This window comes from Lissotriton vulgaris, unplaced genomic scaffold (genome assembly GCF_964263255.1).
Source record: "Lissotriton vulgaris unplaced genomic scaffold, aLisVul1.2 SCAFFOLD_2003, whole genome shotgun sequence".
In the NCBI taxonomy this organism is placed as follows: domain Eukaryota; kingdom Metazoa; phylum Chordata; class Amphibia; order Caudata; family Salamandridae; genus Lissotriton; species Lissotriton vulgaris.
Window position 1 is genome coordinate 386,327 of NW_028242383.1, and position 17,157 is coordinate 403,483.

Consider the following 17,157-nt stretch of genomic DNA (forward strand, 5'->3'; position numbering starts at 1 on the left):
TAGTGCACCATCTTTATGAGAGTCGACAAGCACTGTGCGGCCATCACCATCAGCACACATGTTTAGTCATCTGAATAATTTTTGTCAGATAATAAAATCATGATCTGCGCCAATGGTGATGAACTACTGTCAGTATCCCATGGATGAGAAAAAATGACGTAAATGTGTTCTGGAAGCCCGCCTTTCTAAATTTGGATTCAGCCGTAGTCTCGGTCTCCAGTGTTTTCGTAACGATTTATCGGAGTAGCCACTTGATTGAATTAAACAAGGGTTATGGTTGTAATAGAGCTTCCTGCTTTGTAAAGCCGTGCATTTCTGCACTTTTCAGGTACATTAATGCAAAGAGGGTTATTGCTAGAACGCAATACAGATGCATGAAAAGTGGCGCATGGGCAATATACAGTCAAAAAGAATTAAGCAGCGTAGTATTGATTACAGTTAAAAAGAAAGCAAGGCAAACCAGTTTTATTTTAAGATCCGTCTAAGGGAGCGGATAAATTCTGCTCACTCAGAACATTGGCTTTTTTGATGGCTTCCTGTAATTGAAAATGATCTCCAAGCCAGCAGAGAAGCCAAGAATATCTCTCGCAGTCTATTGTCTGGACTTCCTGTGCTTGACCGCAAATCATTTTACTGTTAAAGAGCGATGCTGAGCATTAATCAGCTGTGCTATTTCTACCAGATTCAGGTAAAATACAGGAGAGGTGTGTGAAGATTTGTACCAATACAGAGGCCATCATGCGAGTAAAACGTGGAATTGTAATGGAATTTCCAATATTTTGCTGAAGGCGTGAGCTCATTTGTGCAAACTGCCAAAGGCATGCAAGGGAGTTGTTGAGTTATAATAGTTTACTTCTATATCCAACACAATCCTGCATAAATGTTTCTGAAATGTTACATCTGCAGATAGAACTCACTGGAGAGAGGCCTTGAATCTGTGAAGCCAGCGGTCATCTTGTTCCGCATGTGCATCCGACAAGGCAACGCGCTAGTGGGGCAGGGAGGGTTTCCCACCTACATCTCTCAGGACCACGGGCCGGCGTGGTTGTGCTCGTGGCAGAAGCTCCAAAGGGGGCTTCCCTGGTGATTGGATACTGTGCACAATCAAGGATTTTATGCTGGGAGTGAGAGTTCAGAGGAAAGAGAATGGTATTACATGGGGTAAGAGATTTCAGTTTGATCAAGGGTGGGATGTCAGGCATTTGATCCCTCTTCTTGCACCTACCAAACAGGGACACTGCCATTTTTGTTGAGTGGTGAGTGTGGTTAAGAGTAGATTTATTCTTAACCAAGATGGTCATCTTCCCAGTTGAAGCTGTCTGTTCTTCCTTCTCCAAGATGGCGTTCATCCATTTTCCAGTGAAGTCATTTCCTGTCCTACTCATATATAAGAGAGCCTGGATCTGAGACAGATGTGCTTTTGATTCCCCTGATTCTTGTCCCATTCATTGTCCCACTTAGATACTTTTTGTCCCTGATTTTTGCTCTTTTTCTGCATCTGTTTTTTGCTGTTGGATTCTTTACCCTGGGATATTATGCTAGAATCTTTTTGTACTCTCTCTCAGGGTAGTTTTGGAGTCTTTCTACCGACTCTTGTAAAAGTCTCCATATTCAATCAAGAACTATCCATATAGCTAAGTATTTTTCTCTGCCTATTGATATTTTTTCCTCCTAATTAGTATTCTTTTTGGGAGACATGTGACACCTTTCATGTGTATGTTAAGTGCAGGGTGGCACCATGTCTACTAAGAGGAGCCACTTGTTTTTACAGCACTCACAATGGAAACAAGAGATATCTTCACTCCATCCAATGTGTGACAAGAACATAGTGTTAACATGTTTACGACAGCCGGCAGTAGAGGATGATAGGGATTGGGAGACCAATACATTAAACACATTTAAATAAAAAAGTCCCATAATTATGAAGTGACTTTGTAAGAGGCTTTTGTTAAAAGGTGTGGCCAGTAAAGTGATGATGGGTAGTGGCTGGGGGCACCTTGCATGGGCAGCAGGGAGAACCTAGAGGCATTCGTCACTACAGCAAGATCAGCTCTCGAGAATGGTGTGCTGCTGAAGCATTGTGCTTCCATCCATTTCTCTACAGCATTTGTTCCGATTGAGCATTTATGGGTCTGGAATAAATATGCTTAGCTTGGGAGCAACCAGCTGGCTTGTCAGCACCCTTATTGATCTCTGTATTGCAAGCTGGGCTTGGAAGAAGCTGTTGGGACCTGCCAAGGTGTCTGAGGCTAGAGACATCGTGAGAAAGTTGCTAGCAAGTTACTTGCTTTAGAGCTCTCCAGATTCATTTTATGTCAATTCTCAAAAGCAATTTCCCATGGACTAACGTTAGAAAGATGCACATTTTAACATCTGGCAAATATAAGCCTGGCCCTTACTGGCATGTGGAGGCAAACTGATGAGAGACAGAAAAAACGTACAACTATCTTGCATTGCCCTTTGATAATCATCTAACTTGGCTGGTGCTGTGCCAAACTTAGGGCCATATGTATCAAACAGTTTTACCCATTCTGTGCCTATGGGAAAATGTGTTCATATATCTGGCCCATAATGCGGTAGAGTTGGAAATGTAATAATTCCATCTGGCCTTATCATTGAAAGCTCTGGGCCCATTCTGTAGCTACGTTTAGAAAGACCTTTCTGTTCTAAACAAACAAACAAATATTTGTAAAGTGCAATATGTATGCCCAAATGCGTTCTGGTGTTATAAGAAGTAATAAGAAGAATTACCTAAGAACAATCCCAATTAACAGAATAGAAAAGTTATTCTCCTAAACTCCACCAATGGAGGTATACGGTGCTGTGCTTGTTTTGAGGGTGGAAAAAACAATTTTGGAGTCTTTTGAGCAAAATTGTAAAGAAATATTCAAGGTCTCAAAAAATGTGTCCCTGTAGAGGCGATAATGCTACAAGTAATGTTACATGCTTGGAGTTGTGCCTTAACTACTGCAATAAAGTTTGAGCAGGACCTAAAGGATGCATGAAGGAATGCATTGTTGACATATGTCAGACATTGGTGTCGCATTGCATGCAAGGTGATCCAGGCTGACCAGCAGAGCCGGACTGGCCATAGCGAGCACCGGGCATTTTCCCACTGGGCCGCCAGGGTTGGGGGCCGGTTTTGGGCCCCAGGGGGCCGATTTTGTTACAGGGCTGTTTTTGCAGCATAGCTACAACATTGGGCCCTGTGATGAAATCTGCTGAAACCGGCCCTGGTAAACAGCTCAGCCGCACCCCCAAACCCCTGGGGCGCTGGCCAAGCACTTTGCCAGGGCAAGTTTTGGGTCCCAGTCCGGCCCTGCTGACCACCGAGATGCTATGGAAGTGAAAGGAATTTAGCTAGAAGGCTACAACTGGTGAAGTCTTTCCCTGATCCAGGCCTTTCAAAACTCAGCATAGCGTTAAGAAAGTCTGAAATTGAAATTGGAGTGCAGTAAATTTCGGTATCATTATTTCCCACTAGCTCCAGAGGAACAGAGTAAATATTTTTCATTCCAATTAGGAATTTTTTGTTTCTTATCAATGACAAGAAACTGGCAGGGCTTGACTAATAAATACTATTTGGCTACGTAGGCTTTGTAGGTCAGAGAGAGATACTAGCGATCACCTGCTCTTTGTTTTTCCGTACATGATCTATGGAAACAACATATAAGGAACCTGGTATATGTAAATCACAATTATAGCATCACAAATTACTTCATTACTTTAAAGCAATTATATAACTTTGTAAAAGCCAAAGAAGTATTGCAAGAAACTAAAATGTAAAAAGCCTGCCTGAAGAGGATGAGAGCAAATGGCCCATTTCAATAAAATGTTTGCCTTTAGAGGCCTAGACTAATTGATAGAACACTAAGCTAGGAAGGTAATTAAGTATATGGATTAAGTGTCAATCTCATTACAGGTCCTGTCAAACCAAATAAAATAATGGGTTGCCTATGTCTAGAGTGCAACAGTGGGTAAAAAAACGATGGTTTGGAATGTAGACTGAAAGATCTTTAGGGCCATCTTTACAGCTATGTGGGGATTTTAAATAGCCCTCAATCCTGATGAAATCAAGACTTCAGGTAAAACTGTTTACAAAAACATACAACTAAAGGGAGTATGAATGCTCACTAAATAGTGACGGGTGGAGCAACGTCAACATGGTAGAGTGTGTGCTTTCTTTTCTAATGGCCAAAAGCAATTTAGGTTAATTTAACTTTACTAGCATCACATTGGTAGCGGTCGGTGGTAGGAGTAGCTGCCGGGCGGTGACGTGGGGAGAGGGAGGGGCGGGGTGGGTGGGGTGGGGGGTAGTAATCTATGAATTACGGAGGATTACTTGTATGTAAACATATAAATAAATAAAACGAATTTTGTTGCGTGCACTGCATCGCATTTGTGGATGCAGTGCGTGCAACGAAATTCGTTCAAAAGCTTGTCATAAACTTTCTCACACTGGAATTAGTTGTAAAGCACTTTCTGGGGTATGAAGTGGAACAGAGCATCCCCAAACTTTGAATTGTTGGAAAATGATTTATCCAAAAGGTAAACCAAGTAACCATATTAAATACTGAAGACACTTGATAAAGGTTCTTTAATGCAGACCCAGAGATTTAGGAGGAATGAAAGGGATTCGATCTCAACTTTGCACCTAAATAAGCACTGGATAAAATTGTGAAAGTTTCCATTTTGTATATATATTCTGGCACTTGATGCCTGTGTTTTAAAAAGCTCTTTTGCCCATAATGACTGTTTTTTGTTCAATCATCAATTATATTAGAAATGTACCATATGAAAAATGATCCCCATTTGATGTACATACTTCATCTACAAATACACCATGTAATCTGCAGCGTTTCTGTTGCTATGTTCGACCTATATGAATTAACAGTGCAATACAATATAATAGGGAAAATATTGTACCAGTGGATAAAAAAACAAGAAAAAGTCTGGCCTTGTACCAACGTTATGAATTTGAAAGTGTGTTTTTGTACCTTGGTGCATTTTGCCCCTATCAGCGGCAAGTACTGAATTCACAAAATTCAAGATTGCGTCTCGAAATTTGAGATTGGCGCAGTCTTGGACCCACACTTACAAGGCACTCCACAACATCGAATCCCACTACTTAAGCCACCATCTTACCGTCCACGAACCCTTGAGAAACCTTTGATCTGCACACAAGGCCCTCACAAGCACATCACGTATCTGTTGCACCCACATCAGAGGGCCTTCCTCCTATCTCGCCTCCACATCCTTGAACTTCTTCGCTCTCCACCTACACAGCCCTGTCACTGACCACTTTCAGGACAGACCTGGCTCTTTGACCAACATGACTAGCCAGTGTCTGGATACCCTCAGGGGGAAACAACCTTTAGAACGCATCGTTTACAACACATGCGTTTACAACGCAAGTCGTTACAATGATGCGTAGTAACATCTCATGCCATTACAACGCAAGTCGTTACCATGACTTGCAGAAGGTGTTGGATTTGTTGGATTTTCAATCCAACACTTTCCTTACTGTTGCACACACTGGAGTTGGAATAGTAAATTATACTATTCCAAACTCCAGCGCCCCCCCCCCCCACTGCAAGTCGCTGTAACGACTTGCGTTGTAATGCCATGCGATGTAACAACGTGTCGTTGTAACGACTTGCGTTGTAAACGCATGCGTTGTAAAGTCTACTATTCCTCAGGGGTGACTAGTAGCTCTCTATAAGTACTGATTGGCTGACTGATTGACTGTAATGTTTTGTGAATGGCTAATAAGGAGGCGTGGCCTAATGATCAGAGCTGTGTACTTTAGAAATGCATAATCAAGTTGGAGTCCTGGTGTCGGCTCAATACCCTGTGATGTTGGCCAAATCACGTAATCTCCCGTGCCGAAAAAAAAATGAATGTGACCCTGTGTAATGTAATCTAGCGTGCTAATGCCCTCAAGCCAAGCTTGTGTCATATATAACCCTGCAAAAAGAAGGGTAAATTATGTCTATACAAAAGTGTTAAGCAGTGAGCTTGTTTCCCCTTATTCGGCCCTCATTGCCGGGGAAATAGGTTGGTATTTTCGCACCTCCAGATTTACTAAGGAGTGAGGAATAATGTAGCCATACCGAGATGGAATCCATGGGTCCACTAACAAATGAGGAATAACCAGGGGAAATTGGTAATTGCAGGACCAAATTCCCCAGTAATTCTTTATTTTGGAGAAGACTTTCCTCAGGAGATTTTGGATGGCTGAGGAATTCTCTGAGTAAAAGTAAACAGATCTGTGGGGTTTGTGTCCTCTTAAGTCCGAGGAGGTCAGTAACAGAAATTAATAGCTCATCTGAATTAATTGCCCACTGGTAATACAGGCCTCTTTGTTTAACACACTCCACGTGCATTCGGCATCTGCTCACGTTGGCAATTTATCATTGTGATTGCAAACAGTATCATGATCCAGTAAAGTGCTTAATTTGAGCCAGTGTTTGCAGGTGGGCCCCACTGGCACTTAATTTTGGGACCGGCACTTCTTTTAACTCATCAAACTCCTACCCACAACAAGACAGAATAATACATAAAGAAAAAGTAGGAAGAGAGACATGTAAAAAAATGTGACAAACTGACGAGGGGGCAGGAACCTGCAAGAGTGAGATAAATGGGTAAAAAGGGTAGGTACTTGTTACATCCTGCATTGTATTCCTTCCATGTTATTCCTTCCCCTTTAATGGCATGAGACCTGTGTCCTTCATGTTCTAGTTCTCAGAACTTTCCTGGTGATGCATTCTGCATCTTTGAGTCAGTTGCATCTGGACTCTGAAGCTCTATGTATGATGCTGTGCTGCTGAATAAAGCTTCTTAAATTTTAACCTGTTTCCTGCATTCCTACAGTACTGTCTGGGGTGGATTAAGAGGAATAAAGTGGAATCAAAAATACGCAAGCATGGTATTCAGTTCACTGACATTCAGTAGCACTAGCCGTGAGCTTCTACGCTCTTTTCCTTTTAAAAATTAAGCACTGATAAAATATTCCTTTTGATTAGGCATTTCCTAAATCGGCATGCTGCTACTACTTTTTAAATGGCGGAACTTGCATAAAATAGCAGAACATGTACCATGTCGAGATATTTTCGTTCTCCAAGAGAAAAAATGAGGATTTATTCAGGTTAAGCAGTTTGCACATCTATGATGCCTCGAGCCCAACTTAACAAGATAGATGGAAGTGATCTAAAACACCTCGTTGCAACACTCACCTGGTCTCCCAAGAGGCGTCATTATGAACTACTTGCCATGTGTCTGAAGCCTGCTCGTATTTCTCCACTGCGAGGAAGGTCTGGTTGGCCTGGAATGCAAAAATATAAATCGTTTGATGTCTAAATTACAAATGTGGAAACTTATTAGCGTCAAGCCTCGGAAGGCGAGAGGTAGAACTAAATTATGCAAAACAATACTGGTCTCCGAACCTTACATGTGTGAATTTATATTTTATTACATCGTGAGGTTTCTGTTATACGCCCCGGGAAAAAGATATAGTTATTCTCATTAAGTCGAACATCGCTGCAGGACCCAATCCTATCTCGCTAGACCTTTCAAATGAAAAAGGACACTGCTGGGCCTCATTTATGAGGCCCCTTTGCAGCACTTTTGCGCCGCTGGAACTTCAGTTTTTTGACGTTTCGGTGGCGCAATGTGCTGCGGCATATTTACAAAGCCACATGAAGCCACTTTACATGGCTATGTAAATATTTGCCCCTTTCACGCAGAACACTGCATATAAGGGACGTTCCAAGGGTGTTGCTCTGGGTGTTTTCACGCAACACCAATGGAATCTGAAGCATTCCCATATTTACGAGGAGTTGTAAACCTGGAAATGTGTCAGATTCTAACGCGACCCCAGGGGTGACATTAGCGAGGCACAACGAGGAGAAATGTTTTCATTTCTCCTTGTTTTTCCTTTTTCTATAGCACACACAGAAATAGGAAATCCCCTGAATAGATTGTGTCCGAGAAGGTGTCCCTTCCTGCACAAAATCAATAAGCCGGCACCCTATCACTATGGTGCAAGTGTACCTGTGTTGGCGCATGGCAGCACATCGAGCGCCAATGCAGGCAAAAGGGCAGGAATGTGCGTATCTTATAGAAACTGCACATTCCTGACTTTTTCTTTTGACGCAGGGCAGCGCAGCAAGATTCCTTGCGGCGCTGCCCTGCGCCAAAACCTCATAAATGAGTCCCTGCTGTTTCTAAGGGCTGTCAGGAAATATGCAGCACGCATGCAAAATACCTCTGACTGAGGGTGTTTCAGGGTGAAGCAGAAACAGCGCTGTTCATAAGTGTTAGCCAGAGAGCCGACATATAGGGTCGCATAGCTTGCACATGGCTCAGAAGTGATTCTGATCGCTTTTAGAGTTAAATTCCTAATTTCAGGCCTTATTGTTGTTGGCATTGTTTAAGCAAACAGCATCTAAGGCATCATTTCTCCAACAAGCATGGGAAGTGTTCTATTGTGGAGCTCCTGGCCCGGGTTCTCCCTCTTCCTGTGGGCGCTCCTCCCCTATGCCTCTCTTGCTCTCTCCCCTCCACAAACCCCCTCTTTTCCCTTTACCGGGTTGATCTCTCCTTCATGCTCTTGATATAGTATCAGACCTGCCAACTCACATGATGGCACTATGTGTGCAATATGGGGGTTTATTTACAAGCCCCTTGCGCCACTTGTACGTCACTTTTTCCCTTACAAAAAGTGACACACCGGCATGTAAACAAACCCCATAATTGGCTTGTAAACAAGCCCCATACTGTCTGTTAACCCCTTGTCTGCTGATGACGGAACCGCTCCGTCATCAGCTGTGGTGGCGCTGTGCTGATGACGGAGCGGTTCCGTCATGGCCCGCTCGGAGCGCCTGCGCGGCGCGAATTCCGCGCCTGCGCTGAACGTTCCATTGAGCGGGGCGGGCCATGACGGAACCGCTCCGTCATAAGCACAGCGCCACCGACGCTGGTGACGGAGCGGTTCCGTCACCAGCATGCCGCCGCCGCGCGGCCGCCCGCCCCCTTAGCACTGCGGCGGAATAGCCGCCGCAGTGAAGGGGTTAACAAGGCTCCCGGGGGCAAGGAAGGCGAGCCAGAAACCCCCACACCAAGTGGGTTTCCAGGTCGTCGTTTGGGGGTTCCAAACAGCCAATGTCAACTAAGGGGTATGGACCTCGGCGGTCGCCTAAGCAAGTTTTTGATTTTTTATGTTTTTTTGGAGGGGGAGGTTGTTGAGGGAGAGAGCAAACGTGTCTCTCAGGTAGTTCTCAGCATGAAGCTCTGCACCCTCCAAGATCATAAAACAAAGACTTATGTTTATAAAGCTGTCTCAAATAGGAAGCTATTTGAAACAACTTTAAAACAGTTTGTCTTTGTTTTATGATTTTGAATTACTTTGTCCATATTGATTAATGCTATTGGATTACAATTAACTCATATGATTTGAATTATAACGCTGCAAAACGTGTAATAAACCTATATTGTTTTGAACTTAAGCCGTCCCTGCCTTCCTTGTGGGGTTCAAGTGTGCTTCACATTAAGGAAAAGCATTGAATTCGATGTCAGCCTCAGTCGGAACTAAATATTCTTTGTAAGACGGCTTTTGAACTAGATTTTGCACTACAATTTGAACTGAGCAAATTACCCTAACATGTTTAACCATTCAGAATTAGTACTTTCATGAGATTTCAGTTTAGTCAGTTTGATTATGCAGTAGTAAAAGGGCACTGGCACAAGAGGAACACAAATTGTGTCCATCCTTGCCAACCATTTCTTTAAGTTACTTCATGCCTAAAAACATTATGCCCATCTACGTGGAGCTACTAATGACATTTGCTCTTTAAATTCTATACTGCATATATATACTTCATGTGCTCATTGACCTCGTAAAAAGTTTACTAATATAACAGTGATTAACAATTTTTTATCTTTTGGAGAAGTGGTTTCAAATGTAGCTTATTACCATTAAAATATATTGTAGTATATTTTGTTTAAAGTTTTGTTTTTATATTTTAACATTTTTAACAATTGTTAAGAAGTAAATTGAATAAAATGTTTTGAGTAAATATTGTATTTGTTTCTATTATTATTTTAGACATAATATTTAACAGTTGAGTAAATACGTTTTTGACAGAGCTAATTGAAACTTTCTGAATTACTTAGGTGAATTTGCACTCCCAGATTCAAGCTATTTGTCCACCAAATTGAGCTAAAGTACAGAAATGGCTTTGTGAATGGTGCCCCCAGTGTTTGTTTTAAAATATAGTTTTAGTGACGTTTCTAAATGTAAATCTATACTAAAGTGATGGGAAAGGTGCACAGCTCGCAATGAGACTTACCATAAAGGTAACCGAATTTCTTGGGTTTGCACTCACAAATGTTACTTCAGCAACTTCCCCCTAAGAACATAGGATACATTTAATAAGTTTAGATCAATTTTCATACTGTATTGGCATTTTGATTAGGTTAGGAAATAATTTAAAGATAATATTGAACAGATCAATATACATTACACCATACCTTAAAGACAATATAGAAAATAGAATTATAGTGAATAGGTCTTTGATCAGTAAATATGATCCAAATAATAGAAAGTGCAAAAGAAAACTACCAGTATGAAAAAGAAGATATGGTTTGATTACCACACATACCTGTTTTTAAAAAAGATTAAGAAGGCAAAGCAGCATCATAATAAAATTCATGGTGCTACAGCTGGTTACCCCTAGAGCCTACTTCAGCTAAAACATTTTGCCACAAGATAAGAGCATGCAGGCTTTTGGCTAACTAATCAAAAATTAAGCAGTCAAAACCCAAGAGCTTTCCAAAAATCTGTAGTTTCAGATGTGTCAATGCTTTTGTAGAATTCGCTGGGCACTGTCCGCCAGGTGACTATTGTGGAAATTCATCGACCAGATATAGAATCTCTAATTATCAGAAAGAATGCGATGTTTTTTGATTTTCCTAAAATATTGCTCCCTGATAATTACCCTATGGTTGGAGGTAGAACTATTACTAAATCTCACTCTTATGACTCACTTCGTAAGTGGGCTACATGTTTCTCCTGTGCTTAATTTCTAAAGAAAAGAAGTGTCAGGGCTCTTGCCAGCAGGCCACTGCAGCTTGCACCTTGCACCACCCATTGTCCCCAAAAGCGCTGCCAGTGACATTACCATCACCTCTTACCATCACACTCATACAAGTGTGACAGTTTAGAGTTTAAATATACGTTAAAAATGACTAAGGCATGCCACCCAAGCTATTCTTATAGCTTTGGGTGACAGTTTTTTATTTTTTTATTTCAATGGATATTTAATTTGTAAACAACTGTTGTTGTGCTCCTCACAAAATAAGATGAACAGCACCGTCATAAGACCTGGTGTTGGCAATAAAGTGCAGGTATCTAGCACCAGAAACCACAGGCTCAAATTAAGCACTGTTTTCCTTAATACAGAAGCATTTTTTGGTAGTATGTGAAGCAAAAGATAAAATATGAAATTAAACTTAAAAACGTATTTTAAGCGCTACTATGGGTGTATAAGAGGATATGATTAGAGGGAGCTACACTAAACTAGCAAAACTGGAATGAAACTGGCCTCCCTGCGATAAAGCAATTCATAAACGCTACAGATTCAATATCTTTTTCACCATTCCAATCCTGGTTCAATCTACAAGAATTGGATTTTTAATGTTTCTGTTCTTCAAATTTACATCAAAAATTTAGGGAACATCATATAGATGCAAAACGGTTTTCATTTTGCAAGGAAAGCATATATTGGAGGCCGTGTAGCCTCAAGAGAACACAAGTTAATACAATTCGAAAGTGGTAATTACCACATGAAGGTGATAATTAAAAAATGAAAACAAGAAATCTTGTCAGACTGTCTGATCAAGAGCAATCATAAAATGGATAGTAAACTTTTTGTGTATGTGTACTATTTTTGTGATATTCACGAACTAAAAGTTTAATTTTACTAATAGGCATTTTACAACTATGGAGACTCTGCACAGCCTCCCTTTTTATGTGTGGCGTTCTCTGCTTCAATTCCGGAGTCTCCACAGTTGTAAAATTATTATCAATCAGTAAAATTAAACACGTAGTTTGTGAATAACAAAAAAAAATAGTACATTTACTCAAAAGTGTAAGTTTGCCTTTGTGAAGCAGGCCCTAGGCTTCTAATTCTACACTGAACAGCTTGAACAAAAACAATAATTAACAAAAAAGGTTTTCTCCAGTCAACTTTATGTTGGTATTGTCAATCTAAACGAAGTGGCCTAGCTCACGGGTGCTATAAATGTAAACCAATTGACCCCATTTGAACAAAATGGTGAAATAAATGAGTTAAGTCACTTCTAGAGACTTTCAAAGCAACTCCGGGATAGCCTGTCTATCCACCTCTAATATCGCACTTATATCATACTTCAGTAAAGAAAACACATTATTGCTAGATGTAACGATTCCATTATCTATGAAAATATTTAGGTATAAATGGAAGCAGGTGGGTATGATACACCCATACTGAAAGAATGGCCAAGGGTAATAAGGATTTATTAGAACATTGGTATGTTGAGAACTCCATTGAAGACACTTGAGTATCACAGGTCCAATAATGGTGAGTTTCTGCTTCAGAACTCCAATGTTTGTCTTTTTGTTTCTCCCTTTTTAATTTAGAACATTCTGCTCTGAGTTGGTTGAATTTTCTAATAGACCTTCTGCCTTGGTTTATGCCTGTTTCTAAAGGCCTTTTCTCTTATTTTCTTTGTTAAGGCGGGTCTATAGCCATTGTATCTATTTTCTTTGAAGAAACTGGTCCATTTATCCCACTGCCTTTGCAATGAGGGTTTTGCGTAGCCCTCTCCTTTCTTCCTGCCTAAGTGCTCTGCTCTCAGCCTCTGCCCACCACAGCACTTCTTTGTCATACATTGCTAGTCCTTTCCATCTTATTGTAATATCTCTTTTTCCTACGTTAGTGCTAGGTCAGAAATTTTTGTGACAACGTTGTGTTCCTTGGAGCATCTTTGTAATTCAAGCACACAGCTCTCAATGGTCCCTACCAGGCGCTGTTCGTCCATTGGGGCGTGGGGCGTAGCCCCCCCTGCCCGACGCCGCCCGCAGCTCCCTCATGACAATCATGTCAATGAATCAACATGACGTCAGACCGCCGGGCGGGCGTCATGTTGATTCATTGAGATCGTACAGGCGGCAACACAAGTACGCATGCGTGGGGACGGAGGGTGACATTTTTACCCTTGCCCACGCATGCGCACTTGTGTTTTTGCGGCGTTGCGCATGCGTATCAGAAGCCCTAATGGGCGTGCTGCGGGCGAGAGGGTGCCTGTGCCCCTGTCGCCAGGATTGGCCAGGGGCGCTGTGAGCCTGTGACGTGTGGGGAGCAGAGCCCAGAGGTGGCGCGGACCGGGACCGGCAGCAAGGTAAGAGTGTGTGTTTTTAGTGCATTACTCCAGTCGTCTCGTCTCTTTGTCTACCACGTCCTATATTTGTTACCCTCTCAGTTCAACACATCTCCCTTATTTCTTAGCTTTTTTCTCACTCGTCTTTATTATTCTGTTTTTAAAGCTCCGTGCCGCTCTTCCCCTCTGCCACCTGTCTCCCCCCGCCCCGTTACTGCTCCACGCCGCTCTGAACCTGCTTGCTACTCTCTCTCTGACTATGCCTCAGCTTCTTCCTGACACTCTTTCCGTCTCAATCTCTCTTTTTCTTTAAAATTTCAAAATGTTAACAAACTGTAGAGGCGGAATAGCATGATATATGCATTTATTATTGAATGCATGTTGGTGTATGTTTGTATGTGAATTTGTATAGTACATACCTAGGGCTTACAGGATGGCAAATACATGGGCGGTAGAAGGTTCCCAGCATAAAAAGGTAGGGGTGATGTAATAGGTAAACTGGCACATCCTTCAACATCGATCCTAAAGGCTTGTTAGAGTCCATCATTTATTTTTATATGGTCATAAAAATACATGAATGATGGATGGATGCAGGGTGGGTGCATTAATGATTGTTCGGTGGATGGGTGCATGGATGGATGCATGCATGATCGGTGGATGGATGCATGAATGATGGATGCAGGATGGATGGGTGGGTGGATGGGTGGATGCATGAATGAATGATGTATGGATGCAGGATGGGTGGATGGATGGGTGGATGCATGAATGATGTATGGATGGATGCATGGATGCATGCATGATGGGTGGATGCATGATGGGTGGATGGATGGATGGATGCATGAATGATGTATGGATGGATGCATGGATGCATGCATGATGGGTGGATGCGTGATGGATGGATGGGTGGATGGATGAATGGGTGGGTGCATGAATGAATGATGTATGGATGCAGGATGGGTGGGTGGATGGATGGGTGGATCCATGAATGATGTATGGATGGATGCATGCATGATGGGTGGATGCATGATGGATGGATGGGTGGATGCATGAATGAATGATGTATGGATGCAGGGTGGGTGGGTGGATGGATGGGTGGATGCATGAATGATGTATGGATGGATGCAAGGTGGTTTGGGCTCGCTCGCTGCGCTCGATCGCTGCGGTGCAATATGCAAATTAGTTTACGGCCCACCACTTTCAAATGTCACCAGCCGCCCCTGGTCCCTACATCTGTTGTACAATGGCCTGACCCATTTTATCTATAACTGCAGTCTAATAAGTATGCAGGGCAGTGCAGTCCCATATCATGTGCTAGAAATGTGTGTCTTCCTGCTAACATCTAGGGCAGGTTTATTGGGCTTCCGGGAATATGCGTCCTAGTGTGTGAGCGATAAGGTATGTCTTATGGGGGAAATTAAATAGAATGTATCAGAATCTGACATTTCTAGACACTTTCTGAGGGCATTTAAGTGCTTGTTGTCCTTATTGTTAAATCCATGCCCCACCATATTTCCCATTTCTCACAGAGTGTTTGTAGTGAAACCCCTTGTGTGTTCCCAATAGATATGCAGAGTCAGGTCAACATTCTGTGATCATATTCTATGGTGGGCAATGTTTGCAATAATGCATGTGCTAGGGATTCATTTGCAGTTATATTCCACAGTCGGCCAAGAGGGTGTGGTATTCTGCCATATAAAAGAAAATGCCCCCCCTCCCCGGGAGGTTCCAGTCCTTGGTCAATGATTGAAACTCTATGAGGATAACATATTCGAAGACATGCCATACTGTTTCTAGTTCCACTGCATCCCATCCCTTAGGGTCCCAGCAAGTTAAGTATACCCCAACAGGGAGACCCTCAGAGGAATTGCTGGTGGGTGGAGTAGCATCGGTTTCATCGAGGCAATACCTTTTCACAGGCATTCCACTGCCATTATTACAAGTAGTGGTCGAATTTTCTGGGGTTTCTTAGGTGTGAGCAACAATGCTTGGATTGTCTCCTCCCACATTTGTCTAGTGGTGAAGGCTGTTTCGATTGTGAGCCAGTTGGCCAGCCAGCATGCTACCAATTGCAGTTGAGTAGCGAAGAAGTATCCTCTAAAGCACTTCCACAGTTCCCCTTTCTGTTGGCAGAACTAATTTGGTCTGAGCCACTTTGTGCCAGCCACACACCAGATCAAAGTTTTTAGCAGGGAAATATAGTTTGCAAATGAAGTTGTGTGGCATGGCAAACAGGATATTGGCAAACTAGTACACAAGGCATGGCAGCATGACCATTTTGGCTATTGCTATGCGCCTGCCACCTGCAGTGGGATGGTGGCCCAGAAAGTAATTGGTGATTGCAAGGAATGCACTGTCCTACTAATGTTGCTCTGTAGTACATCTTGCTCCTTATGGTGGATATGAATGCCAAAGTAACTGAAGGGACTGGGCTTCCAACCGAGCACCGGGTCTCCCGGAGTATTCGTGCATGGTGATTGTGAGTGACGCAGGGGGAACACACATCATTTGCTGTAGGTAACTCTTAGGCTAGAGATAGTGCTGAAGTCTGCTATTATATTGGATGGAGGCATTGAATCCATTGATATGTCTCTCAAATATAATAGCATGTCATCTGTGTAGAGAGATACTGCATGTGTCGCATCAGATAAAGAAATTCTCCCGATCTGGCTGCTGCATCTCACACTACATGCCAGCCAGAGAAAAATGGTATGGGAAACAGTGGATATCCTTGTCTTGTCCCTCGGGCTATTTCATAGGTATCTGAGATATGCGGCCCATCTTAACTCTGGCTGTGAGAGCCATTGAAAGCCATAGGATCCAAGAGAGTATGTGCTCGTCCAAATGAAAGTGCTGCAAACACTTTGCACATGAATCCTCATTTGATAGTGTATCACCGCCTTGAAGAATTGGCCACAAGTTAGTGGCTACCTCCTGTATTCAACAGAATTTGTGTAAATAAGGGAGGTGTTTTGGCATTGGATGAACCAATTTCATAGAGGGCATAAAATTCAACTAGTCGGCCATCTGTTTCAGGCAAAGAGAGGATTGCATGTCAAACCTCTTGTTCCGATATGGGACCTCTCAGTCCTGGTTTGTGTGGAATTTGAGGTGGACTTAGGTCTCTAAAAATGTCCACACTAAGTATCTTGTGGTGAGTTACGGTATCTAGGTATACATCTTCATAATTCTCTCTGAAGGCAGTGTTTAAAGATTCTTGCATGCTTGTGAGGTCATTTTGGGGGATACAGATGCTCAGAATGGGAATATTGCCAAGTGGGGGTTTTATTATCCACGCCAATAAACAGCCCGCCCTGTCTCCCTTTACATGTGTAGTCTCCGTATGTTGTGCGCTGGTAATTTGTTGGAGATGTTCCCGTAGTTCAGCATATGCTTCCCGTTTCTTATTGAGGTTGAGTTAAATAAGGAGTCAGCTGCCTCTGCCTTTTCTAGTCTTCTTAGTTGGCTTTCTGAGAGCTTTAAGTCTGTCCCTAGCCCTTTCGTGGTTTTAATACTTGCTCCCCACAATGTGACTTTGAAGTCCTCCCATTCATTTGCATAGGAGGAGACCGTACCCTCATTCTCCCAGAAGTAGTTCTGGATCATTTATTTTAATTCCTCACTAATTACTAGATCTTCCAGCCAGGACACCTATAATTTCCAGGTAAGGGTTGGTGTTGGAATTCTGCCCCCCTTCATCACTATTTCCAGTGCATTGTGGTCTGATATGGTCTTGCTTAA

At 42.4% G+C, this 17,157-nt stretch overlaps 1 protein-coding gene across 2 annotated transcripts in view; it reads right to left on the bottom strand.

Annotated features, from left to right (window-relative positions):
- The window catches only part of LOC147668982 (putative neutral ceramidase C), a 101,458-nt gene that overhangs the window by 22,347 nt on the left and 61,954 nt on the right, over window positions 1-17,157 (bottom strand). For both annotated transcript variants that reach the window (XR_015303760.1, XM_086948311.1), the window contains exons 6-7: window positions 10,350-10,409; window positions 7,236-7,324 (exon numbers count right to left, since the gene is read on the bottom strand). Coding sequence is in view for 1 of the 2 variants with exons in the window: in XM_086948311.1 (XP_086804437.1) it covers window positions 7,236-7,324; window positions 10,350-10,409 (149 nt within the window). In the remaining variant the exon portion in view is untranslated. The remainder of the gene's footprint in view (window positions 1-7,235; window positions 7,325-10,349; window positions 10,410-17,157) is intronic.